The sequence below is a fragment of the Panthera onca genome, chromosome A1 (genome assembly GCF_046562875.1).
Source record: "Panthera onca isolate mPanOnc1 chromosome A1, mPanOnc1 haplotype 2, whole genome shotgun sequence".
Classification (NCBI taxonomy): domain Eukaryota; kingdom Metazoa; phylum Chordata; class Mammalia; order Carnivora; family Felidae; genus Panthera; species Panthera onca.
Window position 1 is genome coordinate 65,919,997 of NC_138339.1, and position 13,741 is coordinate 65,933,737.

At 36.8% G+C, this 13,741-nt stretch overlaps 1 protein-coding gene across 4 annotated transcripts in view; it reads right to left on the reverse strand.

Moving 5' to 3' along the window:
• The window catches only part of UIMC1 (ubiquitin interaction motif containing 1), a 117,717-nt gene that overhangs the window by 52,475 nt on the left and 51,501 nt on the right, over positions 1-13,741 (reverse strand). For 3 of the 4 annotated variants that reach the window (XM_078447143.1, XM_078447153.2, XM_078447155.1), the window contains 4 exons: positions 10,628-10,752; positions 9,772-9,871; positions 8,723-9,462; positions 1,331-1,395 (listed from right to left, as the gene is read on the reverse strand). In XM_078447143.1, coding sequence (XP_078303269.1) covers positions 1,331-1,395; positions 8,723-9,462; positions 9,772-9,871; positions 10,628-10,752 — 1,030 coding nt within the window. The remainder of the gene's footprint in view (positions 1-1,330; positions 1,396-8,722; positions 9,463-9,771; positions 9,872-10,627; positions 10,753-13,741) is intronic. The other variant, XM_078447156.1, reaches the window with a different exon arrangement.

Consider the following 13,741-nt stretch of genomic DNA (forward strand, 5'->3'; position numbering starts at 1 on the left):
GAGCTTTATGATTGTTTGATCAAGTATGCAAGAGAACGCTTAAAAACATACAACCCGACATCAACCAAGAACCACAGAGAAGAGAGACTAACCATCACTGGTCCATGATAAATAACTAAATCCTAATAGGAAACCACAAGTGATTTCTCTCTCTAAATAAAACATCTAGTAACATTTGTTATAAACTCCAGCCAGACACAGTTTACTCTGCAGGTAACATTAGGGCTCTATTCAAAGGGTCCATCACAAAACAATTTGCTGACATTTATAAAATGGGCTAATCAATTTGAAGTCAAACCACATTGCCTGCAATTCCAACTCTCTCCTGGTGACAAAGCATATAATCATTTATTAAAACTTACATCTGCTCTGCACAAGGCTCACCACAACAAAGCACAGGGACCTGCCAGAAGCAGAAGGCCTGCTCCAGTTAAAACCACTTCCAAAATTGTCTTAACAGCAGGAGAATCAAACCAAAACCATTATTCTTCAACTCAGGAAGAAATATCTCCTACTATCAACTTAACCAAAAGCCCAAGAACCACCACCAAATTACAGCAAATGGTAATAGCGCCTCAACTTCCACATGAGAGATGAAGGTCATTCAACACAAAATTAAGCTCTACAGTAATCCCCAAAGGTCAACTACCAGATAAAAGGGAAAAGTAATTGAAAACCTGATCCAGTTGATAATGCAGTTTGTAACCAATCAACCACTATATATTATTAAGGTGAGAAAACTTAAGAAGGTAACCCCATCAATCAATCAATCAGCAAGAATAACTGAGGAGGTAATACAAACACAGCAATTTAAGGAAAAAATGAAAGACAGATTAAAAGTGGCAAAGGACAGGAAGTGAAGGTGACACATATTCTCTGTGACCTGAATAATATGAATAATAAAAAACAAGTCTCAAGAATAGTCTTAAAAGATGTATACAATTTGAATATGCAGATAAAATAAGCATAAGGGAATAAAGAAAGAGGACAGGTGGTCTAGAAGGACTAAAAAAATCTAGAGCTTTCAAATTGGTATAGGAAGCTAGAATAGTTAAAAGAGTAGCAGGATGTAAACACTATTCAGGAATGGTATAAATGGGATATCAGCCAAGATGGCTGGACAAAAAAAAGTCTCTTCCACTCTAATATTCTAGACTTCTATGAGATACATATTTGAGAATTGGAAGATAATAATCTCTCTTGGTTTGTGTTTATAAAGGAGCTAAAAGATCCCTGACAAGCTGTCCCTATACAGTCTCACTAATGCCGTTCATCTCTCTTATTCTGGCACCATCAGAGAATTCAGACACATAACAACATATAAACTTACCTTTGTGAGGCAGGTACAGAGTTTCCTTCTTCAGAAGTTTCTTCAACAAATAGCCCTTGGGAAGACTGCAAAGAAATATATAACATCCTAAATATATAGGCACAGATGAACTGGTTTGTCCTCTATTAAAAAAATAAAATTAATTGCTCAACACTATTAATCAGCAATTAGCTATAAGAATAAAACATTTTACATAAGTAAGTTTCAGTAAAAAGAGCACATCCTATGGAGTGAGAACACTGGGTTTTACATCCTAAGTGGATCACACATCAACTCTGTAATCTAGGATAAGTCACATCTCAATCTGTTTCCTCATCTTAAAACGAGTATTAATGACGACCTCACAGAGCATTATTGTGAGAATTTAAAAATATGTATGATGTACTTTGTAAAATGTAAGACATATGAATATTAATTGTGAGTCAAATGAATTATGATTTCAAAAAAGCAATTACAGGAGCGTCTGGGTGACTCAGTCGGTTAAGCATCTGACTTTGGCACAGGTCATGATCTCACAGTTCATGAGGTCAAGCCCTGCATTGGGCTCTGTGCTGTTAGCGTGCACAGCCTGCTTCAGATCCTCTGTCTCATTTCCGTCTCTCTCTGCCCCTCCCCGGCTTGCACTGTCTCTCTCAAAATAAATAAGTAAACTTAAAAAAAAAAATTCATAACAGGGTGCCTGGGAGGCTCAGTTGGTTAAGCATCTGACTTCAGGTCAGGTCAGGGATCTCATGGTTCGTGCATTCAAGCCCTGCATCGGGCTCTGTGCTGACAGCTCAGAGCCTGGAGCCTGCTTTGGATTCTGTGTCTCCCTCTCTCTGCCCCTTGCTCTCTCACTCTCTCTCTCTCTCTCTCTCTCTCTCTCAAAAATAAACATTAAAAAAAATTTTTTTAAATACATAACATCAAAAAAATTATAAAGCTTTTGTTGTGATAGAGAAAATACAGAGAAAAGCCCAGTTTCCAATGGACATATTCTGTTGCAAAAAACAATGCAATCTGTAAAAGAAGTCTAAGTACAACCAGGTCATAAAACAGAACATCCCAACAGGAAGGTTATAAAGGTTCCTTTTGCTACAAATCTGCCACTATCATTTTAATATCTGGCTACAGGGATATCTTTCAAGAAATGTAACAAAAAAGGGGCGCCTAGGTGGATCAGTCGGTTAAGCTGTGGACTTTGGCTCAGGTCATGGATCTCACAGTTTGTGGGTTCAAGCCCCACGTTGGGCTCTATGCTGACAGCTCAGAACCTGGAGCCTGCTTGGGATTCTGTGTCTCCCTCTTTCTCTGCCCCTCCCCTACTCACACTCTGTCTTTCTCTCTCAAAAATGAATAAATGTTAAGGAAAATTTTAACTTAAAAAATGTAACAAATAGGGACTAGATTAAAAAAAGATTATTTTCTATGATTAATAAAGTTGGTACAAATGTCAACTCATTAAATGTAGGTGCACATAAGAGCACAGAAACTTCCCTAAGAGCACAGCTGCCTTAGGGAAATTTCTGAAGAAGGGCCTGAGCTGTAAGGCTTCTTCCAATAGATATAAAGCTACTGGCTGTAGTTTTCAGGGTCTCCTAACAGGATATAAATAACCTAAACAAGCTAAACATCTCTGTACCACTCAGGCAAATGATAAAATATACTAAAAAACAGAAAATAGCTGAGATGAAACTTCATTCAAAGGAAAGATAAAGCTGTACAATGATCAGGAATGCAATCATCATGAAAAATGAGGGTTAAACAGAACTGACAAAAGGACTAAAATATGACAGCAATAAATAGTCACCTGAGTATTTGTTTGAAATCAGTAGTGACGAAACACTGATTACTAAAATTTTTTTAAAAATTTAAAAAGGTAAATACTGACACCTAGTGTCCATTTAGTAGATTTTACTCTCTTAGAAGGACTAGTTGAATAAACTTGAGCTTCAGAATCAATCAAGGCAATTAAGTTAAAAGATACCTACACCTCTACCTTAGACTAAAAGCATATCTACCTTTCTCAGTGTTTTTTTTTAATTATTATACGCCTATTATGTGCCAAGCCTATGCAAATCACTTTAAAATGCATTATCTCCTTTAATCCTCATAAGAACCTTGTGAGGCAGAAACTATTATTTTAGAAATGAGGAAAGTGAAACTTTGACAGGTTAAATAATTTACCCAAAATTAGAGTTGGCCAAAAGTGGAGCTGAAATCCGACTCCAAAATCCATGTTCTAACCATTATTGTTATATTGTTTACTCAAGTAATACTCCTACAATCATTTCAACACAGAATCTCAAAAATGTCATTTCAATAAATCATTTCTTCAAGTTTATTTCTTTTGAGAGAGAGTGAGCAAGCGAGAGAGGACGAACCAGCAGGGGAGGGGCAGAGACAAAGGGGGACAGAGGATCTGAAACAGGCTCCACGCTGAAAGCAGAGAGCCCAATGCAATTTACTCACAAACTGTGAGATCATGGCCTAAGCCAAAGTCGGAGGCTAAGCCGATTGAGCCACCCAGGCACCCATCAATAAATCATTTTTAATTTCTAAACTTACACCTCTGCGGCAGCATTCTGAACATAGGGGTAAAGTGAGGTTCTTCCAGAATATGAAAATAACATAGCAAAATAAGCAAACAAAACTTGAATACCCAAATCTAATCAAGGTGAACAGGGACACATGATATGAATACAACTTTAAGGAAGCTGTAGCCTAATCAAGACACTGCATTCTGCCTGAAGAAATAACATGTTAATGAAAAAGGGGTGATATGAATCTAAAAAAGAAAAATCCAAAAATTCAGAATCAAGCAGTGTCATCAACACCATGGCCTGGGAAGTAAAAATTAACAGACACATCATCTGGTCACTATAGAAATGTCTTCTGTTACCAGGCATTAGTAGCATCATCCATTAAAATTACTATTTTCTGATTACTATTTTCAGCCTTCCAGATACCTTCACCCTAGAAGAAGGCTCAATGGACGGTGAACCTGAATATTCTGGTCACCAAAAACATCTATCTTCCATAATAAATCAGCAAACTGTCATCTGGTGTACAAGTCAGCTTGAAGTTTGACTTGTCAACATCAGTTCTCACAGCCCCACATAATCTGGCCATTTCCGGAAAATAAATTCCAGTATCTGGACTGAAAAATTAAGGATCAGACCCTAAAGAGTAGCGACCACATCAATATACTACTCCTCCACCTCCCAGCTGTATGGCCATCAAGATGATCTTTCCATCTTCACTAACAACCTCTCTATTGTTGCTGTGATGCCAGAAACTAGCTATCTGATTCGAAAGCTTTTAAAACCTTCATGTATACTAAAGCAATTTGCCTCAAAGTGAATGTTTTTAAGTCCCTATTTCTAGAAATCTTTTGCTATCTCTATCAACCAAGGAGTCTCATATATCGGCAGCTCCAGCAAAGTCATAATCAATAGAAAATGTTTAATAAACATGTAAATTCTTTCTACCCACAGCTCCTAAAAGCAAAAAACCAAGTGGTAAAATTACAACTGTAAGATTTTCATTATTTGCCTATAAAATTTGCAAGTTTGTTTGTTTTGTTTTTTACAGATCCTATTCTGTGTTGGCAAGACTGACCTAGGCATTCTCATACATTACTGTAAGGAAGGAGTACACATTTGAGCAACCTTTCCAAAACGCAACTTGGCAATAAATAGCAAGACCTTTTTTTATGTTTGCAGCTCTTTAACCCAGAATTTTTCTTGCTCCCTACCCCTAAGGATACTAATTTTAAATAGAACAAAGTTTTACTTAAGAAAAATGTTTATCACAACCAAAATATCTAGCAGTATGAAAAGGGTTAAAATATTATGATAAATTCATAAGCCAGACTATTATGCAGTCATTAAAAAAGTGAAATCTACAAATGATTTTAATATCATAAGAAAATGTGTACACAATGTTAACATAAAAATACAAAAATATAATTTTATAGACACTGTACAAAAATAGGTATAGAAGATGAAGGAGTATATCACTAGATGGTAGGACCCTGAATGTTATCAACTTTATTCTTTAAACTTTTCAGTATTTTTCAACAGTTCTAAGTGATTTCTAAAATTAATGTTAATGACAGTGACTATATGGATACTTACTAGTTTGTCTGCCTGGTCTCTTTTTTTGCTAAAGACAGTCCATCACCCCTCCCACTATATTATAGCAGTGGACTTAGTCACTTGTACAATTTGACACAGACCACACATCAGGCCACAGTAAGCTGGGCTGGTGAAGGCTACTAACCCCAAATGGGCCATAAGTCCTTTCCTAGAATTTGAAATTGGAACTGAAAGAGAATAAATCTCCTATAACCTGCATTTAAGTTTGGAAGCTGTAGGATCAGTGTCTTCCACCTACCATTGTGAAAGAGAAGCCAAGAAAGCCAATATGTAGGGAGAAAAACGAAGCAGATACCACAATATAGCAATTAGATATAGAAAAATTACAGATAACATTCCAGACCTTGTCTAGGCTTAGTTACCATCCTGTTTTAGAATTTATGAGGCACCCTGTTTCCTCATGATAAAGTCCTCTTTTTTTTTTTTTTTTTTTAAACATTTCCCATTTATTTTTGAGAGAGACAGAGACAGAGTGAGAGCGGGGGAGGGGCAGAGTGAGGGAGACACAGAAACTGAAGCAGGCTCCAGCCCCAAGCTGTCAGCACAGAGCCCAACATGGGGCCAAACCCACAAACTGCAAGATCATGACCTGAGCCAAAGGCGGACACTCAACCAACTGAGCCACCCAGGCACTCCGAGATAAAGTCTTCTTTTTTAATTAAACTAGCTTGATTTGATAGCTTGTGGCCAAATAGTACTTACTATATATAGTATTTGGTGGCCAGGTTCAGGGAAGTTAGAGAACTTCAGTCTTTATAGTGCCCCCATCATCTTTGAGCTGGTACTCATACACTGCTGTTCCAAAGTCACTGCTTTCAAACCTTAGAAGTTGACAAAAGGCTACGTTCTACAACTCTAGTCCTTGGGATTTTGAATTTTTTTTTTTCAACGTTTTTTATTTATTTTTGAGACAGAGAGAGACAGAGCATGAACGGGGGAGGGGCAGAGAGAGAGGGAGACACAGAATCGGAAACAGGCTCCAGGCTCCGAGCCATCAGCCCAGAGCCTGACGCGGGGCTCGAACTCACGGACCGCGAGATCGTGACCTGGCTGAAGTCGGACGCTTAACCGACTGCGCCACCCAAGCGCCCCTAGTCCCTGGGATTTTGAAGCTAACAACTTGAATTACAATCAATCAGTCAACAAATACAATAAATAAATGTTCATTTATAGAGCTAATTTATTCTCTTAAGGGGAAGTATCTCTGAATTACAAAGAACTAACAAACAAACATGTTATCACAAGCACAATCTAACTTTCCTTTGGAAAAGAGGTAAGTCACTAGAAGAATTGTTAAGAAAAATACTTTCCCTTCCCTTACAGCAATCTTGCCAGAATGTGGATGAAGAAGGCTGCTGAGGAAGAATGATTCCCATAGGTACCCTCAATGAATGCTGTTCTGGTCCCTTAGAGAGAACTACCATTTACTGAGTGCCTATAATCTCCTAAGCATCATACTAGACATTTTACATAATTCACCTTAATCATTAAAACTACTGTAAGACATGAATTACTATTCTCATTTTACAGATGTAAAACTGAGATTCACAAGGGTTAAATAGCTTGCTCAAAGATATACAGTTACTAAAACACAAAAGTCAAAATTCAAACTGCAAATCCATGTTCTCTACACTATGCTGTGAAATTTCTCATAGCTAAAAAATCATTTCTTGAACTCTTATCATAAGAGACAGAATAGGATAACAGCAAAACAAAACCAAAAACTGAGAGCCCAAAAATAAAAATAGTAACAAACAGCATACGCATAGAAAAGAATACTCCAAATTTAAACTTTCGGTTTATACATTATAATTATATATTGTGTATAATACATAACTATGTATATTATAATTATATGATTGCTTTTATAATATCTAGAGAAAAAAATAGAATATAAGCTTTGATATATAATACGATCTAGATATATCAGAAAAAAAAACTGAAAAGGCAACCTAAATGTTCCCAAATAGGCGATTGTTTTTGGTAAATTATAGAAAACCACCACAAGCAAAATAAAAAATATACCATCATGTGGGGGGGAAATAAACTGGAAAACTACCCTTCCTATTAAAAAGGACCACTTCCTCTAATATGTAAAGGGTGACTACAAAACAAGAAAAAAACTGTTGAAAAAGAAAAATGCCCATAAAATCTAAACAGCCAGAAGAGGAAATATAAATGGGTTTCAACTGCACACACAATAAAAGAAAAGCAATTTAAGACTGTATTGAGATAGTATATTTCATTCCTCAGATTGGCAAAGATCAAAAAGTCCTAATAGTACTGATTTGGTATGATTATAGGGAAGCTGGTACTCATACACTGCTGTGAGTGTAAATTTATACAACATCTATGGAAGGCAATTTGGCAGTAGCTAACAAAACTGTAAATGCATATATCCTTTGATCCACCAATTATATCTACAAGAAATTATGCAAATATCTCCCATGTGGATGAAACATCTTCATACAAGAGTAATCAATGCAATAGTGTTTGTAAAATATCAGAAACCTAAAAGTCAACCAATAGGGGCACTGGATAAAATTCATCCATACACAGTGTATTACACATCCAAAATAAGGAAGAAATTCCTTATGTACAATTACGGAACAATCTCAGAAATATTTCAATGAAAAAAGCAAGGTGCAGAATAATGTGTAGAGTATGGAAAAAGAGTATGTATACTCATTTGCTGGTACTACATAAAATATCTTAGAAGAATACACTGGAAGCTAGCAATATAGGTTGACTTGAGGGAAGGGACCTGGTTGGCTGGGGAAGGAGATAAGTGACAGATTTTTCATTGACATATTTTTGAATTCTGGGCCATGTGAATATTATTATCTATTCAAAAACTTAACTTTTTAGAAAAAATAAAATTTTAAAACACAAAGTATAAATTATGACACATCCATATAATAATGTTTTCAAATACACTTAATGAATCAGAAAAGATTTAAGATAAACTATTAAGTGGGGAAAAGAAATAAAGCTTATACACAAGAGTCTTCATTTTGTTGAAAAATTTAAAAATAACATGTTAAAATGCACAGAAATGATGATTGCCTCTTGGCGCTGAGATTATGGATAATTTTTTTTCTTCCTTACACTCTCCCGTACTTTCCTAATTTTCCATAGTGAGCATGTGTTACTTTAAAATCAGGAAAAAAGACCACAAAAAGAACAAATAGCTATTAATTCTTGTTTAACTTGTGAATAAATCATCCTTAATCACAGCATCACTGACCCTTACCTGACCATGACTGGTTGTTGGTTCTTCCTCCAACAAAAGTTTCTCTTTCAAGCTTTTAATTGGGCTTTCTTGGAAATCCTTGGTTTTTGAGTGCCAGACAGATGCCCTAGACTCCTGCCTCTCCTCTTTGTCTTCATCTCCCATATCTTCTGAGATGTCTTCATTTTTTTCACTAGCCTGATCTCCTTGGCCACATTCATTCTGGATCAGAGAAGGAGGTCTAGGTAACACTGGTTCCCCAAACCCTTTTTTTTTAAAGAGCTGACTCTGAGCCATTTTTAGGCTCTTCTGATAAACCTCCAACTGGCAGAGAATGACCTTGGTATATTGGTTAGGGTCTACTCCAGCAGGGCAAAATGGAATACCCCAGAAGTAGTGCACAGTGCCCCCAACATCGAGACCTTTGGCATCTGCTTGGGTAAGCAGACAGTGCCTAGATGTGTCCCCCCTACCCTGGGCAGCTTTGTGAAAAGCACAACCCCTCCCAGTACTTTCCTGTGGCTTCCCACACTGTGTGTGCTCAGCCAAGTGGCCAATACATCTGTCAAAACATTTAACGTTCTCATTCTCAAACACTGGCTGGCTTGACTGATCCCAGCTTCCTGAGCTGCCAAAGACCGGCTCCTCTTCAGTGTTTTCAGTGTGGTCCCAAGGCTCCTCTCTTTCCTCAGCCTCGTTTCCCTGACTGATATGTGAGCCTTTAAACAGTGATGGAGGTACCAGCTGCCATATGCCTGTAGGTATTTGAGAAAAAGTAGGGCTAAGGACAAACTGTTCTTCATTAAGAGGGCTTGGTAAGTTATCACTTACCAAGAATTACATAATGTGGGTAAAAGGCTCTTCTTTGTGTTTAACCAAATGTTGACTTCCTTGGAGATAAAAGTATGCTGGATATTAGTGAGATCTCAACTACTTTCAGATTTAACCTCTTTAATACCACACCAAAGGGATTTGGGGCATTTCTGTATATCTACTCTCAGCATGAGATCCCTGTGATATAGTTATACTTGATGAGTGGGAGGAGTCAGAACAGGGAGACATGCCTTCAGTGGTCCCAGAGTCTGTGGTTTTCTCTTGGTGGGACTGTGAAGATGGTCCAGTTGCCAGAGGTCGAGATTTGGTAGCAGAAGCATCAGAAGGCCGGCAACTCTGAAACAAGTGATCCCACACCAGACCAGGTTTATTATTAAAATAGCTTATACATGAAGGGTCACAGGAAGGACAAAATGGGGAGGCCACTGTCCCTAAGAGATTCTCCTTTCCAAAATGCAGATGCTCAATTCAAATGACTTCTACAATGTGTACTGAATGCCTACTATGTGCAAAATGCTATACTAGATCACTATACTACACCCTTTTCTAATACAGAGACATGTATGACATAAAGGATGGCTCAGGACCTCCTACTGGCAAATAACCTTCACATTTAATATAATTTCAACTATACATATTCAAATCACAATTTAACATTATTTGAAAAAATTTTAATTGCTCATTCTTTCTTTCCATAACTCACTTCTAGTTTCTCATTGCCTTTGCTCTCCCCAAAAAACAGGGGAAGTAAGCACCTCATCTTGCTTCCTTTTGGTTTCTTGGGACTTAGTAACTCTTTTCGGAAGCTGCCAACTACTATGATCCTCTTAAACCATATACTGAAAATCTTGTGGGGTGGAAGAAAACTCTTTCATTTAAATTAACAAAACACTTCAAATTGGATTCACCAACAATTCAACAAACACTTTAAAATTATTATGGGAAATATTTGTTAGTTGAAAACCTTATGAACTACTACAGCGAGTTCCTAATGCAACTGTAATACTGCAGAAGTAAAAAACAAAAAACAAAAACAACAAAAAATAAACTTCTGATCAACCCTCACAAACTTTTCGAACATAGCATATTTACATTCAGGCTTTCTGCAATGGCTTTCCTCAAGAGTTCCTCTTCTTCCTCCTCTTGGCTGTTCATCTCCCTAGCTTCCTGCTCACTCATTTTGAGAGCCAGAGCAAACTGTTCTTCTTCTGTCATTTCTGTAAGAGGATAAGACAAAAAGAGGAGAGGAACAGCACAAACACTGAATAAGCATGGAAGCAAGAAAACAAAATTATTAAACTTTTCGAGTGAAAACACTACAGACCATTTAGTACAATTTCATAATCTTATAAATGAGGGGGGACGCCTGGGTGGCTCAGTCAGTTAAGCGTCCGACTTCAGCTCAGGTCACGATCTCATGGTCTGTGAGTTCGAGCTCCACGTTCAGCTCTGTGCTGACAGCTCAGAGCCTGGAGCCTGCTTCGGAGTGTCTCCCTCTCTCTCTGCCCCTCCCCCACTCACACTCTGTCTCTCCCTGTCTCTCAAAATTGAATGTTAAAAAAATTAAAAAAAAAAAAATCTTATAAATGAGGAAAGACCTAACGTAAGGTATTGGCCAAGAAAAATAGCAGTTGTTTCAGTAAAAATCCTGGGTTAACTAGACTGTAAACTCCCATAAAGGCAGCGTTTTTGCCTACTTTGTTCACTGTTGCATAAAAGAGTGCCTGGCACCTGACAGAAACTCAACAAATATTTGGTAAATGAATGAAAAAATTAAAAAAACTGGCTCCCCTTCCAGGACTTTTTGCTACATATCACATTGCTTTGTGCTCAACACTCAACCAGAAGAATTTTATTCTTCAAAATCCTCTGATTTACCCAGTAGAAAAGAACATCCCTAGTGACCAGAATGTGATCTCCAAACACAATTTCCCATTAAAAGCAACTAGGGTATCTTTGAGAAAGGTACCATGGCTGATATAAAAGTACAGTGGCTGATTCCAAGTCTAGAGCAAGAAATGTAAAAAAAATAAATTAGCTAGAATATCTGTTGCGAGCAAGGTATCTATCAGACGTTACTAGGGTCATATCAAAAGAACTTAATAGCCAACTTTTAAGTTGGCCAAAACTGAACAATTGGCCAAAAAGTGAACTGGAAAATCAGTAAGAATAATGAATGCAATGAACTAAGATATTAAATGTGTTTAAATCTATGAGTTCATAATGACACTCAGAAAATAAGGCATCAATTCTAACCAAATTATAGAATTAACACAATCCCAATCAAAATCCCAACAAGCTTGATTAATGGAACATAATACAAAATTCAGAAATAGATGCACACATTGATTTTCGACAAGAACAAGTTTTTCTTTTTTTTTTTAATTTTTTTTTTTAACATTTATTTTTGAGACCGAGAGAAACAGAGCATGAACAGGGGAGGGGCAGAGAGAGAGGGAGACACAGAATCTGAAACAGGCTCCAGGCTCCAAGCTGTCAGCACAGAGCCCGACTCAGGACTCAAACTCACGGACCGTGAGATCATGACCTGAGGCGAAGTCGGACACTCATCTGACTGAGCCACCCAGGCCCCCCAAGAACAGGTTTTTCAACAAACAGTGCTAGAACAACTGTATATCCATGAAAAAAATTATCCTCAGCTCTGACCTCATACTATATACAAAAATTAACTCAAAATGGATCACACAACTAAATATAAAAGCTAAAACTATAAAAATTCTAGAAGAAAACCTAAGTGAAAATCTTTGTAATCTTGGGGTAGTCAAAGATTGCTTATACAAGACCCAGAAAGAAAAAAGCATACAAGAAAAAAATGGACCTAATAAAAATTTAAATCTTAAGAATAAAAAGGTAAGCCACAAAATGGGAGCACATATTCACAACACACACACACACACACACACACATACACACACACACACACACACACACACACACACACACACACACACACACACAAAATCTGATAGGGGTGTCTGGGTAGCTAAGTTGGCTGAGCATCCAACTCTTGATTTCTGCTCAGGTCATCATCTCACAGTCATGAGATCCAGCCCCATGTCAAGCTCTGCACCGAGCACGGAGCCTGCTTACGATCCTCTCTCTCTCTCTCTTTCCCCCTGCCCCTCTCCCCCACTCATGCACTTTCCCTCTCTCTAAAATAAAAAAAAAAGAAAATAAATAAATAAAATCTGATAAAGAACTTACATCCAAAATATACAAAAAATTCCTACAATTTAATAAAACAAGCAATCTAAGTTTTAAAATAATAAGAAAGGATTCTAAACAGATACTTCAGAAAGGAAAATACTGGAATGACCAATAAGCACACGAAAAAATCATTAGTCATCAGGAAAATGCAAATTAAAATGCAAATTAACATGCTACTAGAATAGCTAAAGTGAAAAAATTCCTATCAAAATCACTAAATCATTTAAAAATTTTTGATTACATCATTTATGTTCAAGTTAAGAGAAACAAGAACCATATAATGCACAACAAATCTGAGATCTTTGTAATACTGTTTTTCAAAACACCCTATTCCCTAAAGGTTCTGGAGACATGAGGCTTTGCTACATTAACTGAAGTATTCTCCAGATTCTGCCCTCTTGCTACACATTAGAACAAGAACTTTAATATAGTAACATAGTATGATTCTGTTTTCTAATATACAGGAACTCTAGAGGCAGACTGCCTGGGTTTAAATCTTGATTTTACTTCTTTAGTGTCTAGATTTCAGTACCTTACTTATCCTGTATACCTGGACACTGGTGCTGGTCTTTGATAATCTCCCTCCCTACTTTTACTTTGCTTCTTTTAATCTGCTGTGGACATGCATGTAGAGTAAATATACTCCTGACTTTAGGGATTGTCAGATAAATACCATGATTCCGTAATACTTGTTTTAGGTCGCACATACATAAACTTGAGGTAATAATATTTAAGGCTGTTATGAGAATTAATTTAATACATGTAGAAAGCTTAGAATAGTACTTGGCACATAGCAAGTATCCAATAACTGTTAATTATTATTAATTAATAATGAAATAATGCATTGTCATTATATATTATTTAAAGAAATCCAAAACTTCAATTCAGATTATCAGTCATTTTACATATATTTTACTGACAGCATACAACCACATAACTTGACAAAGCCACCATTACATATTTAATTTAACCACAATC